General features: G+C 34.3%; 1 protein-coding gene across 1 annotated transcript in view; it reads left to right on the top strand.

The window, feature by feature from the left end:
* LOC140750173 (corticotropin-releasing factor-binding protein) overlaps positions 1 to 17,073 on the top strand; it is a 37,885-nt gene extending 20,812 nt beyond the window's left edge. Inside the window, exons 2-7 of the mRNA XM_073083566.1 lie at positions 4,700 to 4,802; positions 5,252 to 5,412; positions 6,490 to 6,685; positions 8,149 to 8,327; positions 12,795 to 12,903; positions 16,497 to 17,073. Of these exons, the coding sequence (XP_072939667.1) occupies positions 4,700 to 4,802; positions 5,252 to 5,412; positions 6,490 to 6,685; positions 8,149 to 8,327; positions 12,795 to 12,903; positions 16,497 to 16,648 (900 nt within the window). The 3' untranslated portion in view covers positions 16,649 to 17,073. The remainder of the gene's footprint in view (positions 1 to 4,699; positions 4,803 to 5,251; positions 5,413 to 6,489; positions 6,686 to 8,148; positions 8,328 to 12,794; positions 12,904 to 16,496) is intronic.
* The last annotated feature ends 6,447 nt before the right edge of the window (positions 17,074 to 23,520 follow it).

Raw genomic sequence — 23,520 nt, 5'->3', positions numbered from 1 at the left:
ACCATTTGTAAAACACAAATCTTTCAATCAGTGGTCCAAGGTTCAAATCTTAAGCACGCACCGCTGATTTTTCAAAATAACGTTACAACTTAATAATCACTTGTTGGAACAGTGAAGCAAAACATCGTGAAACTTATACCTACACGCAATGACAAGGTTAAACATCTATGCCTACACGTGAGAGTTTAAAAAAAGTTTTCAAAGGTAAAGTCCATTACTAAATGTTGAGAGTAGAACGGAGAGTTATCATGAAGGCATTAAAAAGCGTCATGTAGTTTGGTATCACGCCATACGAATCGATTATAAAACTAAGGCGCGGCAATAGATATTTCACATGAAAATATTTTCTTCTATTTTATATAACATTACACCATTGATTTTATTCACGTGAACATAAGAAAATATGTAAGACATAAAACTTTTATTCACCAGTTTACTAGGTAAATAGTTTAAACTTGTGGCTTTTAATTTTTACCCAGATTAAATATTTCCAAGGCTAATTACTAAGAACTTTTGCAAAGTTCTAGGTTTCAGTGTTTATAACTGTACGAACATGTTAAGTTCATTAAAATTGTGAAGTTAACTTTACAAGATAGGGTGGTACAAAGGGCTTAGCCTGGGGGTAAAAAGAGAGCGTTTATATTAAGACTGTAAGAGATAAATTTCAGTTTAATATATACCACAAATATATATAATATATCAATGCTTTCTTTACTTGTCTACACTATAATATATAATCTAGACTAATATTATAAAAAGGAAAACTTTGTTTGCTTGTTTGGTTGTAATGAATAGGCTCAAAAACTACTGGACCGATTTTAAAAACTCTTTAACCATTCGAAAGCTACATTATCTACGAGTAACATAGGCTATATTTTATATGAAATATATTTGATAAATAGATTTTGAGGCGGTATAAAGTTTGCCGGGTCATTCTAGTTTATAATGCCTAAATAGTCTAGAATGTTCCATAAGTTAATAAACGTCCTAATTTATCCCCATAACTATAAAAGTCCTACCCCTATATTATAATTTCCGTTCCTTGCTCGAGTATTAAAAACAATGGGACTGACTTTGATAATAATGATAATGTTTTTGTTTTAAAGGCTTATGATGAGACTTATAAATTTAACCATAGATCTTTTTATGATAACGGGAGCTGGATATGTGACAAAAAATAACTTTTTAATGTAATTGTGTATACGAATAATTTATGAGATATTTTGTTACTTTCAGACTCTATCTCTTAGTAATATAGGCTACTTAATATGCAGCTAAAAGTCATGTATGTGGCGAAATCGTAAACTTATTAGCGTTCATTTTTCATCTATAAACATAATGTCAGATGCGTATCGTGGCGGGCAAAGTACTCTCTCTCGAAAATATAATTCTTATATACAATGCATATTATCGTTTATATCTACCAGTCCATGTATTGTATGGAAAAATATGTCTGACACGTTCAATGTTTTTATCTGACACGTATCTGACATGCTCAATGTCTGTAGCGGGACCTTACTCTGTCAGTTTACAAAGTTTATCATTTAAACTTCACGGTACATGTCTTACTTTTACTGAATTTATAAGTAACCAGAAAATTAATTTGTAGTTAATTATGAAATCTACTTGAGAGATTTACCTGACACGATAAATTATACTTAATAGCGCTTAGTCTTTGACAAGACTTCATGAATTTAAATTAAGATGCATGAAAGTTTTAACGTAGATCTTAATTATTTACATATTAGAAGACAAACTATTTTTTTAATAAGAACGACAAATAAAACGTTAAGTAATTCACAATTGGAATTATGGATTTCTAATGAAAAAGAAATACCAGTAGTAGTTATAGAAACAAAAAGCCTGTACCCTTAGTGTGAGTTTTTACGTTTTTACAAATTGACTGATTTTGTATTTGTTTACGTATTTTGCCATACATTTCCAATCAGTGCCTCTAGCAGACTATATTAGAACTAATTGGAAATGTATGGGAATGCGTAAACAAATACAAAAAGTCAATGACACCTCATTTGTTAAAATCTGTGAAAAAGGCTGTAGGGCGTGCCACAGAATAAGACATACATCTATACACTCGAAAAACGTTACCTTCCGCAGTCATATAAAAACGGAAGACAAAAATAAAATGAAGAGACCAAGGATAAAAAAGACTAAATCCAAGTAACAAGAACCGTATTGAAAGATAATCAGGAAATCTCCTACCATCCACAATAATCGTGTTATTTTTCAATTTAACTCGTGAAGTTGATTACTTATCTTTTTATAGGAACCGATAAATATTTTTTACGGTCGTAATGCTTAGTGACATTAATGTTCCTCTAGGCACGCGTTACACTCGAACCTACTTAATGACAATTCACACGTACCACAAACGCTACACAGCGACAAAATGTCGGCAAGCTGCGCTTACGTTGAATGGATTCGCTGGTACGCCTCGCAGTAGCATTGTGGTTACCAGGGCCGAATTTAAGGGGGGGCAACCGAGGTGGCAGCCCCGGGGCTCCACAAAAGAGGGGCCTCCACATTAGAGACGTCGGTTTTTTTTTTAATTCTGACTAGTAAACACTAGTAAAAAAAGAAATATCTTTTCTTTTGATATTTTTTTTCGCTGTTTTACCTTTATGTACAGTACTTTGTACAAACATGAATACTAGAAGAATCTACCTGCGTTCACAATAAAATGTTTATTGAAAAACTTAACTGAAAAAAATCATTTTATTCGGAAAATAATTTGGGGCCAGGGGGCCTCCACTCCTTTGTTGTCCCAAGGCCTCTAGATTTCTAAATCCGGCCCTGGTGGTTACTATGTGTATTTGAGACAATGGCTGGCCTCTCGTATGCGGTGATGATAAACAATCATCACCGCATACGAGAGCATCATTTGAGCATGCTGAAGGTGATAGAATCCTCTGCAGTTCGACTCTTATTGTGGCGGTGTTACCTGTCTAATAACACTTTTGTTATATGTTGTGCTTTGTATAGTATATACCAGAAGCCGGTTATAGACGCGTTGCCACATCTGAGAAATAAGATAGATAAACATTCCATCTGAGATCTAAGATAGGTAAACAACCATTCACGATTTGGGATCTGGTCACTATTGTCCATACTATTCATTTATAACGCAAAATGTAGTCCATGTGATTAAAACTATGCATTTTCGTACTTTTCCCACGCAGGCTGATGTTGCGTTGTGCGGTGTGTGGACGTGTGAGCAGGCACTACACTTAAACTTACTTAGGATGTATTCGAATGACTTTCCAGGGATCTTCCAGTATCTAAATTGAATAAACATGACCTCTTTCTATTTCAATAGAACTGTTTTCATCTGGAACGTACATTTTGTTTTCAGAATAACTAGTTTTGCTTATGGCTCTGTCCGGGTATATCGATATTTGTGATATTATCCTTCCTTGGTTATGTTTTAATATTATCCTGTCGTCATCGCGTCACCAATCATTCAAAATATTGATCGCCTAGTGATGTTAACTTCGTATTGTCGCCCTGGGAGTCCAGGGTTCAAATCCGAGACATGCTCGTCTGATATTACGAAGTTATGTTAATATTAGAAATTAATTATCACACGATTTTATAGTCAAGGAAAAGAACGAGTGGAAATCTATGCGCCTGAAACTTATTTTAAAATATGTATGTAATTCTCATAGATGTATAAAATGTATCAATCCGCATTCGGCCAGTGTGGTGTGGTCTACATTATGAGGTATAGCTCACTCTGAGTAATCCGTTCCCAGTAGTAGGACAGTATAGGTAGTAGTTATAGGATAGGTAGAATGTAGAAGGGAATACCACGTGATGGAATATCAGATACACCGCTTTCATTGTGAGACGAAATTCGTGTCCAGATATTGAAATTTACCAAACTTCAGTCAGAGCCGTGATGAAATATAGCCATCATCTCAATCATACTTAGAAGAGATCCATGCCCAGCATTGGGACAATAATGGATAAATAACAGATAATTTAATTGTACCATCTATAAAACATAGATATAAATAATTGTTAATCGTAACTTAGGAATCTGTACAGTTTTCAAAGGTATGTTTATCTCTACGACATCAAACAGCCTTTCACGTAGATTAATTAGTTGAGCCGAGAAAGAGGAATAAATAAACAGATAAATGTAACGTTAGTAAGGATTAGTATAGAAGTAAGGGTAAGGATTTGTTGAATGTAAGTACTTGGTATTAAATATTTAAGGTTCTCACATAACGTAAGTGAAAAAGATGCAGGGAAATTTCAGTGTGTAATGTTTAATAGATATATGCTATAGATAAGGCCAAACAAATTAATTTGTTATACTTATAGGTACTTTTAAAAAATATTGGTTTTACGTATTTTTGTACTTGAGGACATTATAATAGATGCAATTTTACGCACAACCAGATATAATTGCAATTTAATTCTTTTCTGTTTTAACGCCACAACTAAATTCGGTTACTAATAAAATGTTAAATAATACGATACTTAAAGGAACATTGTAGACAACCCAGTCATTATATGGCACTTCACTAATGTTGCAAATATTTATATGTAGCGATAATTTCCCATAATTTGGTGGCCTACTTTGATTTTTAGGATAACATCTTAAAATAAGTTATACTGTTGTGCGACTACGGATACTTATAAGAGAAAGTTAGAAGGATTTTATATTTGTTCCCAGGAATTAGGCGGACGCCAGAAAAATACTGCATCAGCGTTATCATGGTTCCCCAGAGAGCGCCGATTGTCTCCTCCTGCTCATCGCATCATAGATCCTGTTGAAGGTTAGTTATGGTGGTAGAACTAATTTAGTTCGACCGGGGTACCATCGCAACAAATTTCTAGCGTGACGCAGATGCATTTCGGTTTGAAGATTTTGGATGCCAGCTGAATTAAATAAGAAGTCATCTTAGCCCTCAGAACTGGTGTAGTCCACCTTCTAAAAAAATGTAGAAACAAATTCTACATACACAAGATTTTGTATAAGTATCATGTCTCTAAACTTTTGCCAAACTTAACTGATATCTTTGTAATTATAAAAAACATATACTACTTATGTTTATGTCCATTAATTTGATTACAATTCAAAGTTTTACAGTGATATGTAGCTATACAATCTCTTTGTTATTAACTGATCCCTTTATACCAATTAAAATTGTACAACATTTTGTTTAAAAATATATTTTTAATTTTAAAAACCTATTTAACTTCTCAATCACCCGTTTCGTCGTAGATTGTTTTCTGGTCACGTCTGACGAGGGGGAGTTCTTCTTCAAGTCGCCCTCCGACGAGCCGGCTGTTTGCGGCATCTACATGATAGCGGAGCCCGATAAGCGAATCCAGGTCATCTTCAACTACCTAGACGTGCCCTGCGAGAACGGGGGCTTGGTCGCTGTAAGTTCAAGTTTTTACTAGTATTAGGCATTTTTATGGAAATTAATTATGGTAGCACTGTAACAAATGTACTAATATAGGATAGTTCATCCAACCATTCGTGTAGTGTGGAGCTAAGGCATTATAACATAAGATAGGTTAAGAGTAATATTAAGTTAGTTACAATAAAGATATCAACTCAAAATGTAGCAGCGGCAGTGTACTATATGGTCGTAGAACCGTTCGTAGATTTGAATCCTGTAGCAAATGAGTGCAACCGATCTATTGGTAGATATAAGTTTTTAGCGTTTGTTGGAAAGTCAGCCTCGAATCCCAGGGACGTACCTTTGATTTTTTGAACTTACTCGTATGTGCTTATTAAAAATTAATTATCTCGTGCTTTAATGCTGAACGAAAACATTGTGAGGAGACCTGGATACCTTACAAAAAGTAAAATCTTACAAAAAAATCTCCAATGTATATGAAACCGCACAGCCAGTGAGGATATATCCTAAACATCTCGTACATATACCATACACGTGTCCAGCATTAGGAGTAATGGTTTAACGATTTCTACTTAAATGCCCGATATCAAAGCAAAACGTATTAAAATCGCTTCAACTGTCGGAAAAGCTTACGTACGATCATACAAAGGCTCCCAGCTTTTAATGCCTGCACTTCTCGTTTTGCTAGGGGATTAAATATGCGTTCTATTCGCGAGCTCTTGGCAAGGACCTAATCGATATTTATTTTTATCATCGTATTGACGGAATAATTTTGACTGTATGTGGAGTGTATACAAAAAAGGTATTTTAGAGTGAGCCTCTTCGTTTCGGTTGTCAGTTATTATTACTTTCCAGGATACAATGAAGTGTGTAGGTATGTGTTTATTTTTCAAAATGAGCTTATTCTATTTACGGCTAGAAAAATAGTTTTTTTAAATGTAATCATACACTTTTAATTTTTATCAAAAACCAATCTCGTAAACTCTTTTGAGCATTTTCGTCATTCCTTATAGTTTCAGATTTGACCATCTATACATACTTGAAAAATAACCTTGTGTAGATAGAAGATAGTAATATATACGTTTTATTACAGTGGGTCGATGGATGGGAGCTCAGTGGCCAAGTATGGCCAGCAGACGCCTGGGATGACGACAGAGTGGTAGAGTCCTGTGATCAGAGGCCGCAACGTAAACTCGTGTCCAGACAGAACGCAGCCCTGATACAGTACAGAGTACCTGCCAGAGGGAAGGGCTTTTCAGTCACTGTTCGCCATTTGAGGAACGCAAGACGTAAGGACTGTTATTTCAAAAGGCAAAAGTGTTTTTTAATTATAAACGGTATTCAATAGACTGATGACCAGTTTTACAAATCCTCTCGGACCTCACACCTTAAAAGCCTTCCATAGTTGAAATATATGAACGACTTAAATATATCAGTAAATAAATCCAAAAATAAAATAAAATAAAAAAAATCCAAAAATTCAAAATATTCATTCGTTTTGCATTTCTGAAATAAAAACGAAAAAAGTGTATGTTGAAAAACAATTATAATACATATAATCGACAAAAACAAAATTTTAAAGTATAAAAATTAAATAATATACATAAATTCGATATTTTCATAAAGACAATAATACCATGCCTACAAGGTCAATTTTCTCAATAAATAAGTGATCTTCACATTGCCTATTTTACTAAAGGTCCTAGCATTGGTTTATTCTCGGACCTATTGTGTAGGTCCTAACGTTTATGAATGTATCTATAGTCATTTGATTATAATAATGAGATATAAATAGGACAAAGACCAATTTATAGATAAATTGTTTTTGAAATTTGTAAGGTGGTAAAATTATTTTTGATTCGACTTATTATAATAGAGCAGAAATTTATTGATGTAATTATTTTTGAACTGGTCTTAATTATATAAGTTGTTTTAGTTTCGTTTTTACGAGGATAAAACCATTTGTGATCGACTGCAAGTAACTACTGCTCTTTAAAAAGCGTTACAGATGTCCATTAACTGCAGTCACCACTTAACTCCACTCAAACTGCATGTCCGAGAGTTACTTGCTACGAGAATGTAGTTCACGTTATGATCAGTTGCTTCTAGTATCTATTGACATCTGCAACATCAAGTAAGATTGAAGTCTAAGGTTGTTTGTCCACTGCACCGTCACCGAGCCGATACCGAGAACGAATTTAAATTGGGGCCGATTTTAATATGTCGTGACGGCGATAGTTTGTCCACCGCGACCGATATCGGCTGTTTATTTTGTTCCTGCTGTCACGCGTGTGACGGCAGTGTAAGGACAAGTTCCAACGTGTTTTATATTGCCGGCACATCGGCCCGTCGAAATCTCGGTGCCGATTTAGCGGTAACGTCGATCTATTCGAAATATCGGCGGCCGGGGTGACGGTGCTCGGGTGACGGACGTGCGGTGGACAAGCGACTATAGTAAATGTATGTACTGTTACTTCGGCGCCGTCATTAATTATCGGTATCGGCTTGGTGACGGTGGCGGTGGACAAACAGCGTAACCTAAGGCTATAAATACCTTGCTACCTCTAAGGACTAAGTTGGAAGACCTCGTATGTTTTTTTACCACCTTGTAAACTCGAACACATGTGACAAATCTGTTTTAAAGTAAAAATAGATTTGGTGGTAGTGTCTCCCGAATTAAATCACGAAGTGTTTTCACCATCAAAGTAATACCGGTATGATTTATAGAAATAACCTAGATTTATATTTACAGCATGTAATCTACTGTTATTTGGCTCTGAAGGCGTGTACACGGTGCGTAACCACGGCGAGACCGGCAACTGCTCGGTAATGGCGGTGTCACCAGCGACGGTCCGCATCTTGGACCTCAACGTGGGACAATCCGTAAAAAGGGGCAACTTACTCGAAATTGAAACTGGGACTATATACCACGTAAGTACTAAAGTTTAATTTTGTGTCCGCGCCAAACTGCTAGTCCGTTTAGAAGTTGTTGCGAGCAGGTGTAGTCATAGAAATTGTTATGGCGACGCGATTCATTTCTATATTCGGAGCGGACTGCCAGTTTTACGCGGTCTATACTATGTAAGTAAATCTAAATAATGCATACAGCATGTGTATAAAAATTTATAATAGACTGCCTGATACTTTTAAAAATGTCCCGGAAAAATTGTTTAAGTTAAAACTTAAAAAAATCTTATTAGAACATAACTTTTATGACATTCGTGAATTTATGACATTTAATATAAATTAGTTAACGTTTAATATAGTAATTAATAATATATAATGTAATGTTAAATCTTTGTTGAATTAATTGTATTTAATTATATTGAAATTGAATTGTAATATTTGCATGCTATTAAATTAATATAGCTGAATATGATACAAATGTATATATTGTAAGACCTGTAATGACTAATATTCATGGCAAATAAATGATTAAATGATTAAGTACGTCAGACTTTTCAAACTGTATAACTGTAAGTGAATCAAATTTCCAGTTGTTGTTGCTAGTAATGGATTATCGCGCCGAAACGTGATCCTTTACTGTAGGTTTAGGCTCGAGCTCAGAGTCGCTCAGTGTGCGGAGAGAGTACTGTTCGGTGTTTCCCTATGAGACTTGATTCGCAACGTTGAAATCCGTAGATGATCTAAGCTTGATGTCCGTAAGCTTAGCTCTCAGAATTAGCAAGCTGAAGTGGAAATTGGTCAGCCACGTCGTTACGAGAACTAGTGAAAAAGAACGGTCCTCGAATAGCAAACGTTTCGGTTGACTAATTACCTGAAGAAGAGGATGGCAAACCGTTAAATTTAGAAGGCATAAGACTGAGTAGGATTCCGAAAATTATTAGAGGCCCTATATCAACAGTATACTACAAAAGGCCGATTGATGAAATTCATGGATGGAAATACCATATAACTATGGCAAATGAAAAAGCTAGGATAAAAAGAGTAAATCATACCAAATAATTTAGTAGAGATGTAAATATCTAAAGATCTTTACATATTTCCATCGCGTGTTAGGATCAGATAAGACCAAAGTCGACTGTATATAAAAATAGATAACAAACTGCTTGTTTCCACAATTTTAAGTAGGCACACGTTTTTTATTGAATTAGTACTTAGCTGTAAGACAACCGTAGATTTAGTTAATCTCAAACGTGTCAAAGATGTAACTAACTATTATAATAATTATAGTTATACATTATAATTCCGTTCCTATAAATTGAAAAAAAAATGTCTAGAAGTTGTGAAACATGATTCGAATGGGTATTATCGACTTCCTTATTACTCCTGTATTGACATTGATGGATGTTGTAAATAGATGTCAGCAAATAGTTTTAATGATTCCTTATTTTATTATAACAAATACTAAGTTTTACCCGTGGTTCAGCTCGCATTTTTATCTATTTCTCGCGAACGGTACTTTTTGGTATAAAAGGTACCGTATGGCCTTTTCTGAACCCCTGACAATTTGTGTACCTATATTTACGAAAGTGGCTTTCAAAGCTTCAACTTCATGTTAATAAAGTCATCGTAACTATTTTTAGGATTACGTACCCAGAGGCAATAACGAAACCCTATTACTAAGCCTCCGCTGTCTTTCCGTCTATCTGTTGTGCTTTGTGACTTGGACCGTAAAAGAAAGACACATTTTCTGCTTATACATATAGTTGCTATAACAACATAAGTTCAATAAAAAAACAAGTTCGACTCGCACTTAGCCGGTTTCAATAAGAATGTATTAAGTACCTACTATATTTTTAAGCTTGTCAATCTTCCTAATAAATTGTAATCAGGCTGTTAAGATAAAGACGATAACCTAGTACCCTACTTACATTCATACAATTATTGCAAAATCTGTAGTGCTAACAAGGAAATTGTTTGATTGAATATGTTTGATGAGGATCAAACACAACACAAGATGTGGTTGACATCACGTCGGTTAACCTCTGAAATTATTTCAAGCATAAATTACATACGAGTATAATTTAGATCTGAACCGTAAATATGTCAAGTTTCCGCAAGCAGTCAATTTGTGGGTGAATGATTGCTATTAATTATTATACCAAATTAAACGTACATTTTGAAGCTTCAAAGCAGTACAGTGCACCTGTACAACTCAATTTAAGTTATTGGGGTAGTTACAACTTATAAGGCGCAATAGTATTCCCACTAAAACACTTACGTAAAATAAGGACCGAATTCCTATTCAAAAATGTCGACCTCATTAATGTGTTGAAATTTAAAATTATATCAAACTAGTTTTGCCCGCGGCTTCGCCCGCGTTTAAAATAAAATAATATGACACACTAACATACATAAAACTGAAAATTCGTACCTTCATTGGAATGACAGTGGCGCCACCTGGCGAAAATTGGTCATACCAACTCTGAAACCTTCGTGGGCTCATGGACTTTGCTAAAGATCATCACTTAATCAAATGCATAGTTTACGATTCAATATCTTTACTAATATCGATTTTTTGGTACAAAAGAATCGGTTAAGTGGTTTAGGCGTGAAGAATAGACAGACAGACAGAGTTACTTTCGAATTTATAATATTAGTAAGGCTTCAGTATATAATTTTATTAGAAGTAATATCCAATAGGGTGTCTTATCTCCAGGATAAATAACCGAGTGCCTATTTATTATTTTCGTTGAATTAAAATTTCGATTAATTATTCACATTCTCTCTTTCCTTGACAATAACTTTGCTGTTCCACTACTTGTTCACTTGACAAATTGGTCACTGATCTATTTGAATCTGTCAATAATTTATTTAATAAAACCGAACATAATAAACCGACTATCTTTAATAAATATTCTAACTCGCCAATAAATAATAACATTGTGTGTACTGTATATTCGTGTGTCGAAAAAAGGTTTATTATCATTGTTGTTCTTTACAAATCAAATAAATAAATAAATCGTGTTTGTTCAGGTCAATGAAATACGCTGTTTACTTAGGACGTATTGACTGTTCTCGTACAATTATATCACATTGAAAGGAATATAAACAAACTCACGGTACGAAATAATTGGCCAAGTACTAGTTGAAGTTATGTGGACGGTTCCGTACCACTAATTGTTCATTATTTTTATAACATACTAACTGACCCGGCAAATATATAATATATATATATAAATATAAAAATATTTCATATAAAATATAGCCTATGTTACTCGTGGATAATCTAGCTTTCGAATGGTGAAACAATTTTTAAAATCGGTCCAGTAGTTTTTGAGCCTATTCATTACAATCAAACAAACAAACAAAGTTTTCCAATATTAGTATAGATAAAATTAATTTCGCATTGAGTTGTAATAATATATCTAATTAAAAATGGATTGATAAACTTATATTATTTTATTTTATTCTTTCTTACAATGTCAGTTGTATGAAATAGACACCGTGTCAATATAAAAGTAACAAGTAACGCCATCTATTGGAAGTTCTGTATACTACCGATACCGTGTGATACTGACAACTTATTATATGTGAATACAGATGGCGTTAGTGGCAACGTCTGGGCGTGGATTTCTTGTATTTGGACCCCCTTTTATATTCATTTTCAAGTATTTGATGTCATAGCGGCTAACGTTATATACATATACATGGTAAACATTTCAAGTCTATATTTTACGGTTCAATAGATAGAGACAGGCGGACAGACAGATAGACAGACGGACCCACGGTCAGACAACGGAGGCTTAGTTATAGGGTTCCGTTTTTACCCTTTGGGTACGGAACCCTAAAAAGTGATTTGGTAATTGTTTTACGAACGGTTCTGTTGATTGTTCTTGGAGGATAGGGTTAATTGAATGGTAATCCCATATTTGGTCCATTGTTTTAGTTTCGCAAGCTTTGTATCAAAACAATGACTGCATAAGCAAGTAACTTACTAACAAGAAACAAGGCCTTAAGGCCTTCGACTTCATATAATAATAATGATTATATATTGGCTGTTAGTTATAAGGGCTGATTTACACAAAAGCGTAGCGGCTGCAAATACAACGACGCCGATCGGTGCAACGCACGTCGTGCAATGTTCTGCGTATTTCGATATTTGTTTTAAAAAATGTCGCAGTAATGGCATGCGCTGCCGTAGCGCTCATCGGTGCATTTTTTGCGACATGCTTTTCTGTAGGCTCTTATTACACCCCATTTAATCAGAAGTCTAAATTTGATATAACCAAACGTAATGTTTATAATATAATAAATGGTGTGTACATGGTAAAATTCACAGCATGCCTCTATTACCATAGACAATGAAACAAACATGAAAAAGTTCGATTGTCTTTTAATATATAGATTCAATTATATCATTTTAAATTTGGAGTAGAAATATATTTTAGTACTTCAAAGATTTATTTATAAATCGTCTGTCTGTTTGTTCAGTGCACAAAGCGCGGGCTGGCCGATTACGTGGACATTGGGGGCGCTAACGGGCTCGATCACACCAAAATGGAGGTCCTGAACAACGTGTGTGGACTGGACTCTAATGAAGGTAATTACTCTTTACCCTTAGTAACGCTCGGCTAAGTTTGTGTTACTTAGCCTGTATCGGACAGGTATTGAAGCTTTGTAGCTTGGAGAAATAAATGGTAGAGGGAAATTAAGTACGGCTAAATTAAAAGGTGCAGTTAGGGTTGCAACCATTTTATTTTTTTGAGAAAAATATATTTATTTAAACTTGAAAAATATATTGCTTTCAGAAAATCCATGAAAAAATAGTACATTTATTTATGTTAAGGTTTTATTTTTCAGAGGATTCTTTTTTTCGCCTACGTCCAACTCATATTATATATTCTACCAAGACGACTTTTTTTTCTTTTTTTTGCAGACCTATTCTTGTAGAAAACAGTAACACTACGCCTTAGCTTGAAAGGGGGGTATATGAAGTCAGAATATGTTAATTAATTTAATAAGCCTATAATTTTCTATAATTGTCTATAATTTACTACGATTGACTAACATATTCTAGTACACTATACATTACTGTATTATACTATATATTAAAAAACAGGGATAGCCTAGTGATTAAGAAACTCGGCCTCTCGATCGAGAGGTCCGAGGTTCAAATCCCAGGCACGCACCTCTGATTTTTCAAAATTATGTGCGTATTACAAATTAATTATCACTTGCTTAAACGGTGAAGAAAGAAACCTGCATACCTGAGAAATTTATAAAAAAAAACTCAAATGTGAAGTCTACCAATACGCTCTTGGCTAGCGCGGTGGACTAGGCCTAACGCTTCTCATTCTGAGAGGAGACCCGTGTTCAGCAGTGGGACAGTAATGGGTTGATGAAGATACATTACTGAATAGAATAGCAACCTTAGGTGTAGTAAGGTAACATCGAAGAAATAACATCTCAAAAGTCGATTTATTATTAACACTACGTATATGAGACCAACGTGCAATTTAAAAAGTACATAAATCAGTGTTGCAGTATATGGGCGTTTTAGTGCATTTTCTTTTCCACACGATTAATTAAAATAAGTTTGAAGTGTTAATTGGTGATTGATCAGGGAGTATAGATGGGTATATGTGATGGAAAAGCTAGTATTTTGCTGAATGGTAGTATGTTTGTTATGTCTATATTTTTGTTGATAAAAATGTAAATTTCCCAATTATATGAAGTCTCAAGTATTGGTCACGAAAGATATTGTTTTAAAAATAAAATTGAGTGTTTTTATATTTGGTATTGAAAGATAAATAAATCTTTAATACCATCATGTAATTATATTAATTAAAAAATAATAAATGTTGCATATATCGATACCTTAATTCGCAAATCAGCCAACTCCCCTTTTTGTCCAAAACATTTTTTTTGACAAAAAGTGGAGTTGACTGATTTTCGAATTAAGGTATCGATATATACTATTTGTCGTTAGAAAAGTATAACATTTATGCTATATTTTAATGCATAATATACATTTATTCAATTGGTCCAAATACGTACGTAGTAGCTATGATATACGGGTTAACTTTATGTTTCACAAAGGGAAAGCATTAGCAGCGTAGATTTTATCTCGTCTTATCCAATGTATTAACCATCAGTTAGGGCTAGTTCACATTCGATCAGCCCGACAGATTTACCGTTCGATGACTTTAGTAAAACTTTTAAAAGTTTAGTAAAACTGTCGGGCCTACTGAATGTGAATAAACCCTTAGATAACATACTTGCAGTAATTTTCTTTATAACAAATGAACGTGATCAGCTAGCAATTCTATGGGACATATATTCGGGGTATAAATGAGGTAGTTTGTCATTCAGGCGTCCATCTAAAATATTATACGGACTATTATATTGGTTTCATTACTATTTTATATCAGTATACCTTTTGTCCAAATATTATACGGACATGTAATATTATATTCGTCTTTTCATTATTATTTCATGTCAATATAACTTGTATTTATAATTCGCTACCTACCTATGCTACCCTACGAAATATGCTATGTACCTACATAACATATTTCCGTTATAATTTACTAAACTTTTTTAATGGACAAATTATACATTAAATTAGTATACATTTAAAAAAATCTTTTACAACTAATTATATATTTCCATCCAAACGTGTATGCAAAATTTTAGCTTAATCGGGTAGGGTTCTGGTTTAAACTTTGCAACATTTTACCCTCACATACATACGAACTAGGCAAGTTAAATAAAAGGCTAGTGTGCAGTATTATTGACTAAGGAACAGCAAAATTCTTTACAAAAGAAAAGGTGCTACAATAAGTTAAAAATGAACACCAATAATTTATGACAAGTGGTGATATTTTTAGACTTCATTGACCTAAGTTATGATATTTTTAGACTTTATTGCGTCTATTACGACGTACACCCCTGTATAGGTCCCGACTCTTAAATACTTGAGTTACTTTGTAATTTGTATCAGCGTCTCGGCGATCGGACTGATATGCAAAGAGCCATTATCACGTAACAGTGGCGTAGTCAGTACCCTTACCATGAGTTTTTATGGTTTGACAAATATGACTGTTTTGGTATTTGTTTACGTATTTGCCCATATAATTTCCAATCAGCGCCCCTAGCGGATTGTATCAAAACTATAATGTCAGTAACGTGTGTTTTGTCTCTCTTTTTTGCGAACATGTGAGGTAGACAAAAAGACTTGAGCACTTACTTATTGTTACGTTTACTCAGTGTACTAAGCAAACGGAACAGAATAATGGATTGAGTAAATGTAACGTAAAATTGTGGGATGTTTTGAAAACTCATGATAAGGGATTGGAACCACCCGGGAGTCGGTATTGGTCCTCCTATTTTTCCACGCCTCTACCGAGGAGAAGAGGTCAGGTCAGGGTTCGGACATCATTAAGCCTTTACTGTCCCACAGTATAGGACTCCTCTAGGAAAGAGAAGGATCAGACCGTAGTCTACCGTGATGGCCAAGTGTGGATTAATAGTATTCACGTTCATTTTTGAGAACATTTTTAACGATCTGCCAGATATTATACATGTTCCCTCACGATGTACTTACTTCCCTTTAAAGCAAGTGATATGTAATTTTTAATACAATCATAATTTTCGAAAATCAGAGTTGTGTGCCTAAGTTTTGAGCAACGGTCCCTCGATTGAGAGGCCAAATTACAACTATCACTATCATTGTTAAGCCCAGTCCACGGTCTAAGCAGTGATCATAGATTAGTAAAGATACTTCGCCGCCTCGAATGAAGCCACAAACGACTTATTAGTAAGTTCTTTTTTTGAATTCTTGATAAATAAAAACATTTTTAGAGAAAATGTACGAATAAATAACTAATACTGCGTAATTTACACAATAAATAAATAATTATTTCAAATATTTTAGGGACATTTTAGCACGGAGACGTGGCAAAACTTTTTTACGCAACTATTTCAATTCTTAAAACTGGGTACATTTTCTTGTTAGGAGTGAGTAATCTTTACTAATCTATGGCAGTGATAGATAATTATATAATTACCATACTACACACGTAAGTTATTTATGTTGTTGTATATTACAACTACAACATCGGGACTTGTAAAAAGGTGGCAACAGGCAGAAGAAATATAATGCAACCCTGCTAATTATATTTTTGTTTCCAGGACGTCGTCCCATGTTCATCGGTTGCGAGAACACCGTAGTCCGACTGGTTTCCAGCGGTCGGTTCCAGAACTCCGTCACCGTGGCTTTCGCACCGCTCTCCGTAGACAATATAGAGCACGCTGATTTAATCTGTGGAATCAATGACGTATAATATATCTAATCTGTAACACATAGAACCGCGGCAAAAAATGTTGGAACTAAACTACTGTCTGTAACTCAATATTTTATCACAAACTTACTGTAATTTATTGTTTTATTTTTACATGTACCTTATAATATTGTAACAGGTTTTCAATAGTTATAAAGTTTTATTTAACGTTTATTAAGTAGGATATTAATTATGAAATAGTTAAGTCGAGAAATATAGTATTAGTAAAACATTATGTATGTCGAAATAGCAAATTTACTTAAGTGTGAACTCGTAAGTTTTTCAAGGTACCTTATCTTAGTGTTAAATGTATCAAAAATATTTCAATTAAATATAGGTACTTCCAAATATAATATTCAGGTGGTGAGTACCTTTAATGTCTAGTCAAACGATTGAATGTGGATATGTTTACCAATAAATTAGATATATCATTGGATTTATTTTATTTATTACTGCTTTATTACCATAGTTAATGAATCGGGACCTTTTGAACATTTCTTTTATTTTCTGTATATCTTTTTGGGTTATTATCCAAAAATCACTACATTAATGGACAGGATTTTTATTAAAATATAACCAAATTATATATAAGCAAACAAAGTTCGTGAATTTTTAATGAGCTCTATCTTTTAACGAAAATATTCACGACTTATACGTGAAAAATACTTAGTATCAATATGTTCCTGTTTTGTTTCCTTTTTTTTTATAAGAAACTGCTGCAAGATAAGTAATTAAGTATTGTGTCACTGCTAATTACGAAAAGATTTAATAAAATTGCGAATATGTTATGGGATCTCTATTTTTCTCATTTTCAATGAATATTAATTTCTTTGAAAATGAGAAAAATAGAGATCCCATACACAACACGCACACTGCAGCTATTTTAAAAGTAAACTCTGTTATTTTTACTGTATATATGAATACATTTTCTTTGCTGCGAGAAATGTGAAAAGAAATATAAACTTCCATACGTTGAACGTTTATTTTTGAACATATTCAATCAAACGACGAGATAACAAAAACCAGTCAGTTAAATAAATTGAGTTTGATCTTCTTATGTTTTTATTATCTTGACAGTGAATTGATGACTACTCAGACGTGTAATTGAAAGATCTTTGGAGCAGATCTTTTGTTTAATGGACTAAGGACTCCGATCAAACAAAAAAGGCCTCTCAAACAAAATATCAAAGCATACTATATGCTCATTATGTCAGATGAATAATAATGATAAAGCTTTATTGTTTTTTATTCTTTACTGTAGACCTACGGATTAGGAACGACGAACTAATGCCTATTAGAAATCTTGACCAGTCAAACCTTGGTCATTGCGAAAACACCCACATTTATTTAACTGGAAACTAACCTAAAGAACAAAAGTAGTCACAAGGAGGATTCCCTTCACATAAAATGAAGTACACAAACACTTAAATATTCATCATTTATTAATCTATTTGACAAATAATAGAACCTGAAACCTTCTACGGCAGTCTACTTAATGGTAAGTGTCACCTACCTCCAATGTACATTTATATTCAAAACCAGGTAGGAGTTGTGTCCTACCTGAAATTGACCATAAATGTTTCCTACCCTTGAAGGCTACATTAGAACGCCCTGTGGAAGAGTCACATTTTCCAACCAAACCTAAGTTTCATGTTGTTATTGGACAGAAATAAACGTGACGGTGCCTCTGGAATCAAACCACGAAGGTTTCTACTACCTTTAAGATGTTTTTACCATCATTTTTTTTATAATATAAGAGTAGCAAACGAGCATGCAGTCCATGTGATGGTAAGTGGCTACTGCCGCCCATGGACATGTGTAATCAACCCCAGATAGGATTAGATATTCCTACCTGAGGTCGGCCACAGACGCGCCGCTACCTCTGAAGACTAAGTTGGAACGCCTCGGAAAAGTCTGTCTCCCTTACCAACGTAATTGCGTAACTTACGTAATTTTATATTGTAACATTATAATTATGCCTAAAAGGGGAAGGAAAACCCGTGCCCAGCACTGAGACAGTTGATGATGATGACGACATTATAATAATATCATGGTTGCAAATAACTAAAAGTCATAATATATGAATACGTTCTATAAATGACATACATGTATGTTCAATCTACATAAAGTGTTGTTGAGAACGCAACAGCACGTTTCGTATATATTTGCATAAAAACGATGTATGCAATCACGCAGGCTTCATTAGGCTCATCATTCAGAGCGAATACTGAAAACTTACTATTTCTATAATTCAGGCCTTTGAGGTTTATTTCAGTACGAAGTATTTATATAATATATACATTTTTTTATAAAATTGAAATAGAAAACTGCAGCACGGTCAACCTGATGATACTGATGGTGGTCACTGCCGCTCGTGAACATCTATGGGTAATTAATGGCATGTAAGGCTTCACCTAATGCAGATCACAGAAATGTTGCCACTTCTGAGGCTTAAGATGGCCGCCCCACATGTAATCCAGGGTCCACATCAACCTGCTTTACGCTAGACATAGGTGTGGCGGCGGTACCTTTTTTTTCTTTTTTTGTTCACGAGGGGGAAACCTTCAAAAGGTACCCGATGCCGTGGAAGCGACACAGGGTTATGTGGCTCCCCCTCTTGCCACCCACGACCCCAGAAGCCCCCTTTTAGTCACTTCTTACGACAGGCAGGGGATACCGTAGCCCTATTCTTGTCCCGGAACTACAGGTATAGTGGCGGTGGTACCTATCCGGTAAAACTATACTGATTATGCCAGGTTTCAATGTATTGAGTGAAATATAAGTAACACTTACCCATAACATATTTGAACGTGGTAGTAAGCCCACCACCGCCAAGCCTATTTCTGCCTAGTAGCAGCAGTGTGAAGCACTGCTACGTTCTAGTTTGAAGAGTGTGGTCATGGAGACATACTTTTCCGAGCCGTTCCAGCTTGGTCCACAAGGTCAACAGCGCATCTGTGGCAGACCTCAGGTAGGAATATCTAAATATATCTGGGTTTGGTTACAGATATCCATGGGTGGCAGTAGCCACTTACCATCAGGTGAACTGGACACTCATCTGCTACACGTTTATTATAAAAAAATGTATAGAATCTCATAACGATGTAAATTCTTATTATAATGTCCATTAATCTCTTACATTCGAATGAGCTTTCATATGATATTTCATAGAAGCTGCAGATATGAGACGAGGCGCTATCTTTTGTTAATCGCTGTTGAACTCACGCTATCGGTCGATCACAAGAGATTTAACTTTGACATCGTTCCATTTAAGATGATCGTTATAAAAATGCTTGAAACGAGACATTGATAGTACATATACATTTTAGCTGTGGATATAAGAAACCATTATATACTTTGAATTAATATTCTGATTTTAACGTATTTTATTGAGGCGCACGGTTGTGCCCTCTCCAAATTCCGGGTTAGCTTCACTTGTAACTAACATACAATATAAACAAATCTTCATGGCCTGATTAACCCTTAGGCTATTTAGGCTGCAGTCTAGGGCGCGAGGTTCGGGGGGGGGGGGGGGGCGCGCCATAATTGTGTCTTCAGCACTATTAATTTCATGCTAGTAAACAGAGTCAAAACTAATATATTACTTTTGAGGTCTATCGTAACGGTGGGGGCGCGTCTTCATAATTAGCCTAGGGCGGTCAGAACTCTTGATCAGTCGCTGCAAATCTTGCACCCAATCCACTGTCGTATTGAAACATTGTATCCCTATGTAGTTTCTACGACAGAAGCTGATCTGATGATGGAGTCAGGAAGTGGATAGTGTGGGACTCTCCAGTGGCTATTATGAAACCTATCAATTTTCGGCACATCTTATGATTCATTATGACGAGACAAATATGTATATTTGGATTAGTGACGAGTATGGAGTCTTAATTTGGTTAGTTGAGGCACTTTTCAGCGTCTATTGGTAAAAATCTCTGGTGTTTTCGCTCTTAGGACTCGGTTTTTATATGTCCAATATAATTTACAACAATACACGACGGCAGATAGAGTTTGTGGTTTTCAGCTATCTGCTGGAATCAATAACATATCTGTTATAGGAACAGAATTGGAACTGACGTTTTCTAAAGTGATTGTTATGGGTGTGCAAATGGGATTTTCATAAAAAGCGTTAAAAGTTTAATCACATGTGTTATCAATACTAATGCCATCTGTGATGATGCCTTAACGTTAGATACAAGCTCTGTAGTTATAATGTTAATTTAAAAATTGACTAGTGCTGCAATATCGGATGGGTTGGCCTCCCATTCTAGTCGTTTTGCTTTAAATTGCGAGCATGTAACCCTTTATATATTTGAAGTAATAAACGATGCATTCCATATGATGGTAAGCGGTTCCTGCCGCCCTTTGAAATTTGTAACTAACTCTATATAAATGAATGAATAAATGAATAAATGAATGAATGAATAAATAAATAAATAGAACAGCGATTCTATCGGCATTCAATTACAGATGCATTGCCACTCATGAGAACTAAGACAGTCACCTTATATCGTTATACTCTTTAAATCGCTTTACTCTTGAAATGGGTGTGGCAAAGATATCTTTCCTAGTTGAACCATAGGTACTAGATCTTACTTGTAATTATTATATGTTACGACTAATAATACATACTCATACTTGTTTTCTAAAAATGAGATTAGGAAAGGAATATAAGACCGCATAAAAGCGAATAAAATACAATGTTTAATTAAAATTTATTGATTAATTTTCTGGATAGAGATAATACGTAATTGAATATTTGAAGCAAATTATTATAACTATTATAATATAACAGCTTTTAGACGGTAATATTTTACTATCGTGAAATAAATCTTCGTGCAACTGTACAAACGAATATAAATATTAACGAAATATTTTTAATTATCTATTCTCTTTGTTACAATAAATTTACTTAAAACTACAAAATTACTACTATAATGTGAAAATTAGAACAGCTATATTCTATTTCTAAGGGCATTTTTCTTGTCACGCAGGCTTGGATCCGCGCGCGTGTCTCACTTGCGAACGGAAATCAATCCCGCGCAGTCGTGTCACGTCACACACACATGTGGCATGACAGGAAAATAACATATGAAACGATACGCATGCGACAAACGTGCGTGATAGGAATGAGGCCCTAACTGAGACAGCTATACGCAGAGAATGGAAATTATCTAAGAAGCGTAATAACCCTTGGTTGGTTGTTATTCAAATTATATGAGATATTGTCAATGTCATTTGCATTTCAGTTTTAATAGGTATAAAAGGAATAAGTGCACACCGACATGTATACATTATTTAGCACCTAATTCGTAAGCAGTACCTACAACATTACATTTTTGCATAGATATGCATTCACACCGCAGTTGTGATAATTCAATGAACCAAACTTAGTGTTAAGGTAATATTTCATTGGGATGTCATAACAATATTGCCAGAAACATGGCATAAATATACGGTATAGTAACATTTATAAAATGTCGCGATCCAAGCGCATTGCTTTTACTTACATTTTTTGGTCGTCTTTTTTAACGGAAAATATTTACTTACTCAATAAATATTTCATATCATTAGAAGCTAGGGATATTTATCAGCTACACATACGTATCATTTGCTAGTTTTGTCCTTCGCTTTTGCCACTTACTCGTTTGTTAATATAAGAAAGTGTTTTCATTAAAAAAACAATAGCTTATTACATTACAACTACGGTGTGAAAGCACAATAACAGATATAAGCTTTATTACACAAGTAACATTGAACATTTATTTTCTAATAAATAATACAATATTCTATCTATAACTACACATTTAGGAGCAGTATTACATTACAGTTAAAATACGTGAAATATTTTAAACGACGGCGTTAAGTATGATACTACAGAATAGTTTATGATATCACTGTAACTGAAAAGCTGTACAAATAAGTTTAACTAACTTAAATCCTTAAAGTAAGTTGTGACGTAAGTTTACTTTTAATTAAATAATATACACAAAAGTAATAATGTTAAACTACAGGTAAAGTAACCAAATAGGCATATAATGCAAGATATCAAGAAACACAAAAAATGTAACATAATATAATACCACTTAATTATAAAATAAGTTTTACTGGTAAAGTAGCGATTGTTCTCAAACAACTTTCAGATGGAGATAATTATTTAGACATATAAATAATATAATTGTATAGTGCAATTGTCCGATGTATTACAACTGCAGACAGCGCCATTACAAAATGGGCAAATTAGTCAATCTTCTGCCGAAGCACATATATTTGGTGCCTATTCGGTTACTTTATCTACATAATTAAAAATAGTAACGATTATTCTTTCAATCCACATACCACACCTTAGCTTGGGAGGCACCAGTCATTTCAAATAATTAAAACAAAATTAACTTACTAAAATCGAAACATGTGTTTTATAGTGATTACCTACAATATGCTTACACGAGTATAGATTTATCCCTAAAATGACACTAAATTCTATAAACTAATACATTAATGCAGAGACAATTGCACCTAACTGCATCTATCTATTGACATTTTATTGTACTGTAGCGATAGAAGACAAGTATACGTACAGACACGTAAGTGTATACAAATTTAAATACACCAGAGACTCGAGTATTTAGACCACGATTATACGGATTCACGAATGTTCACCGTAATTTGTAATAGCTTTAGCACACTATCTACTTTAAGCATCGGTGATTGACAATTGTATTGCTGCATCACGTATTTTTGACGAAAATGGGCGTTTTATCTGCTTTATTAAGTTTACGTTGCGTTTTTTTGCGTTGATTTGCTTATCTTACAGGGCGTAGCGTTTGTTTACTGTATCTAACTTCTATACAACAACTTAGTCGTCAGTCGCC

The sequence above is a fragment of the Epargyreus clarus genome, unplaced genomic scaffold (assembly GCF_041222505.1).
Source record: "Epargyreus clarus isolate Ecla_fem2 unplaced genomic scaffold, WU_Ecla_fem_2.2 ptg000019l, whole genome shotgun sequence".
In the NCBI taxonomy this organism is placed as follows: domain Eukaryota; kingdom Metazoa; phylum Arthropoda; class Insecta; order Lepidoptera; family Hesperiidae; genus Epargyreus; species Epargyreus clarus.
Note: the sequence above shows the minus strand (reverse complement) of the source record. Positions and strands in the feature narration are given on the sequence as shown.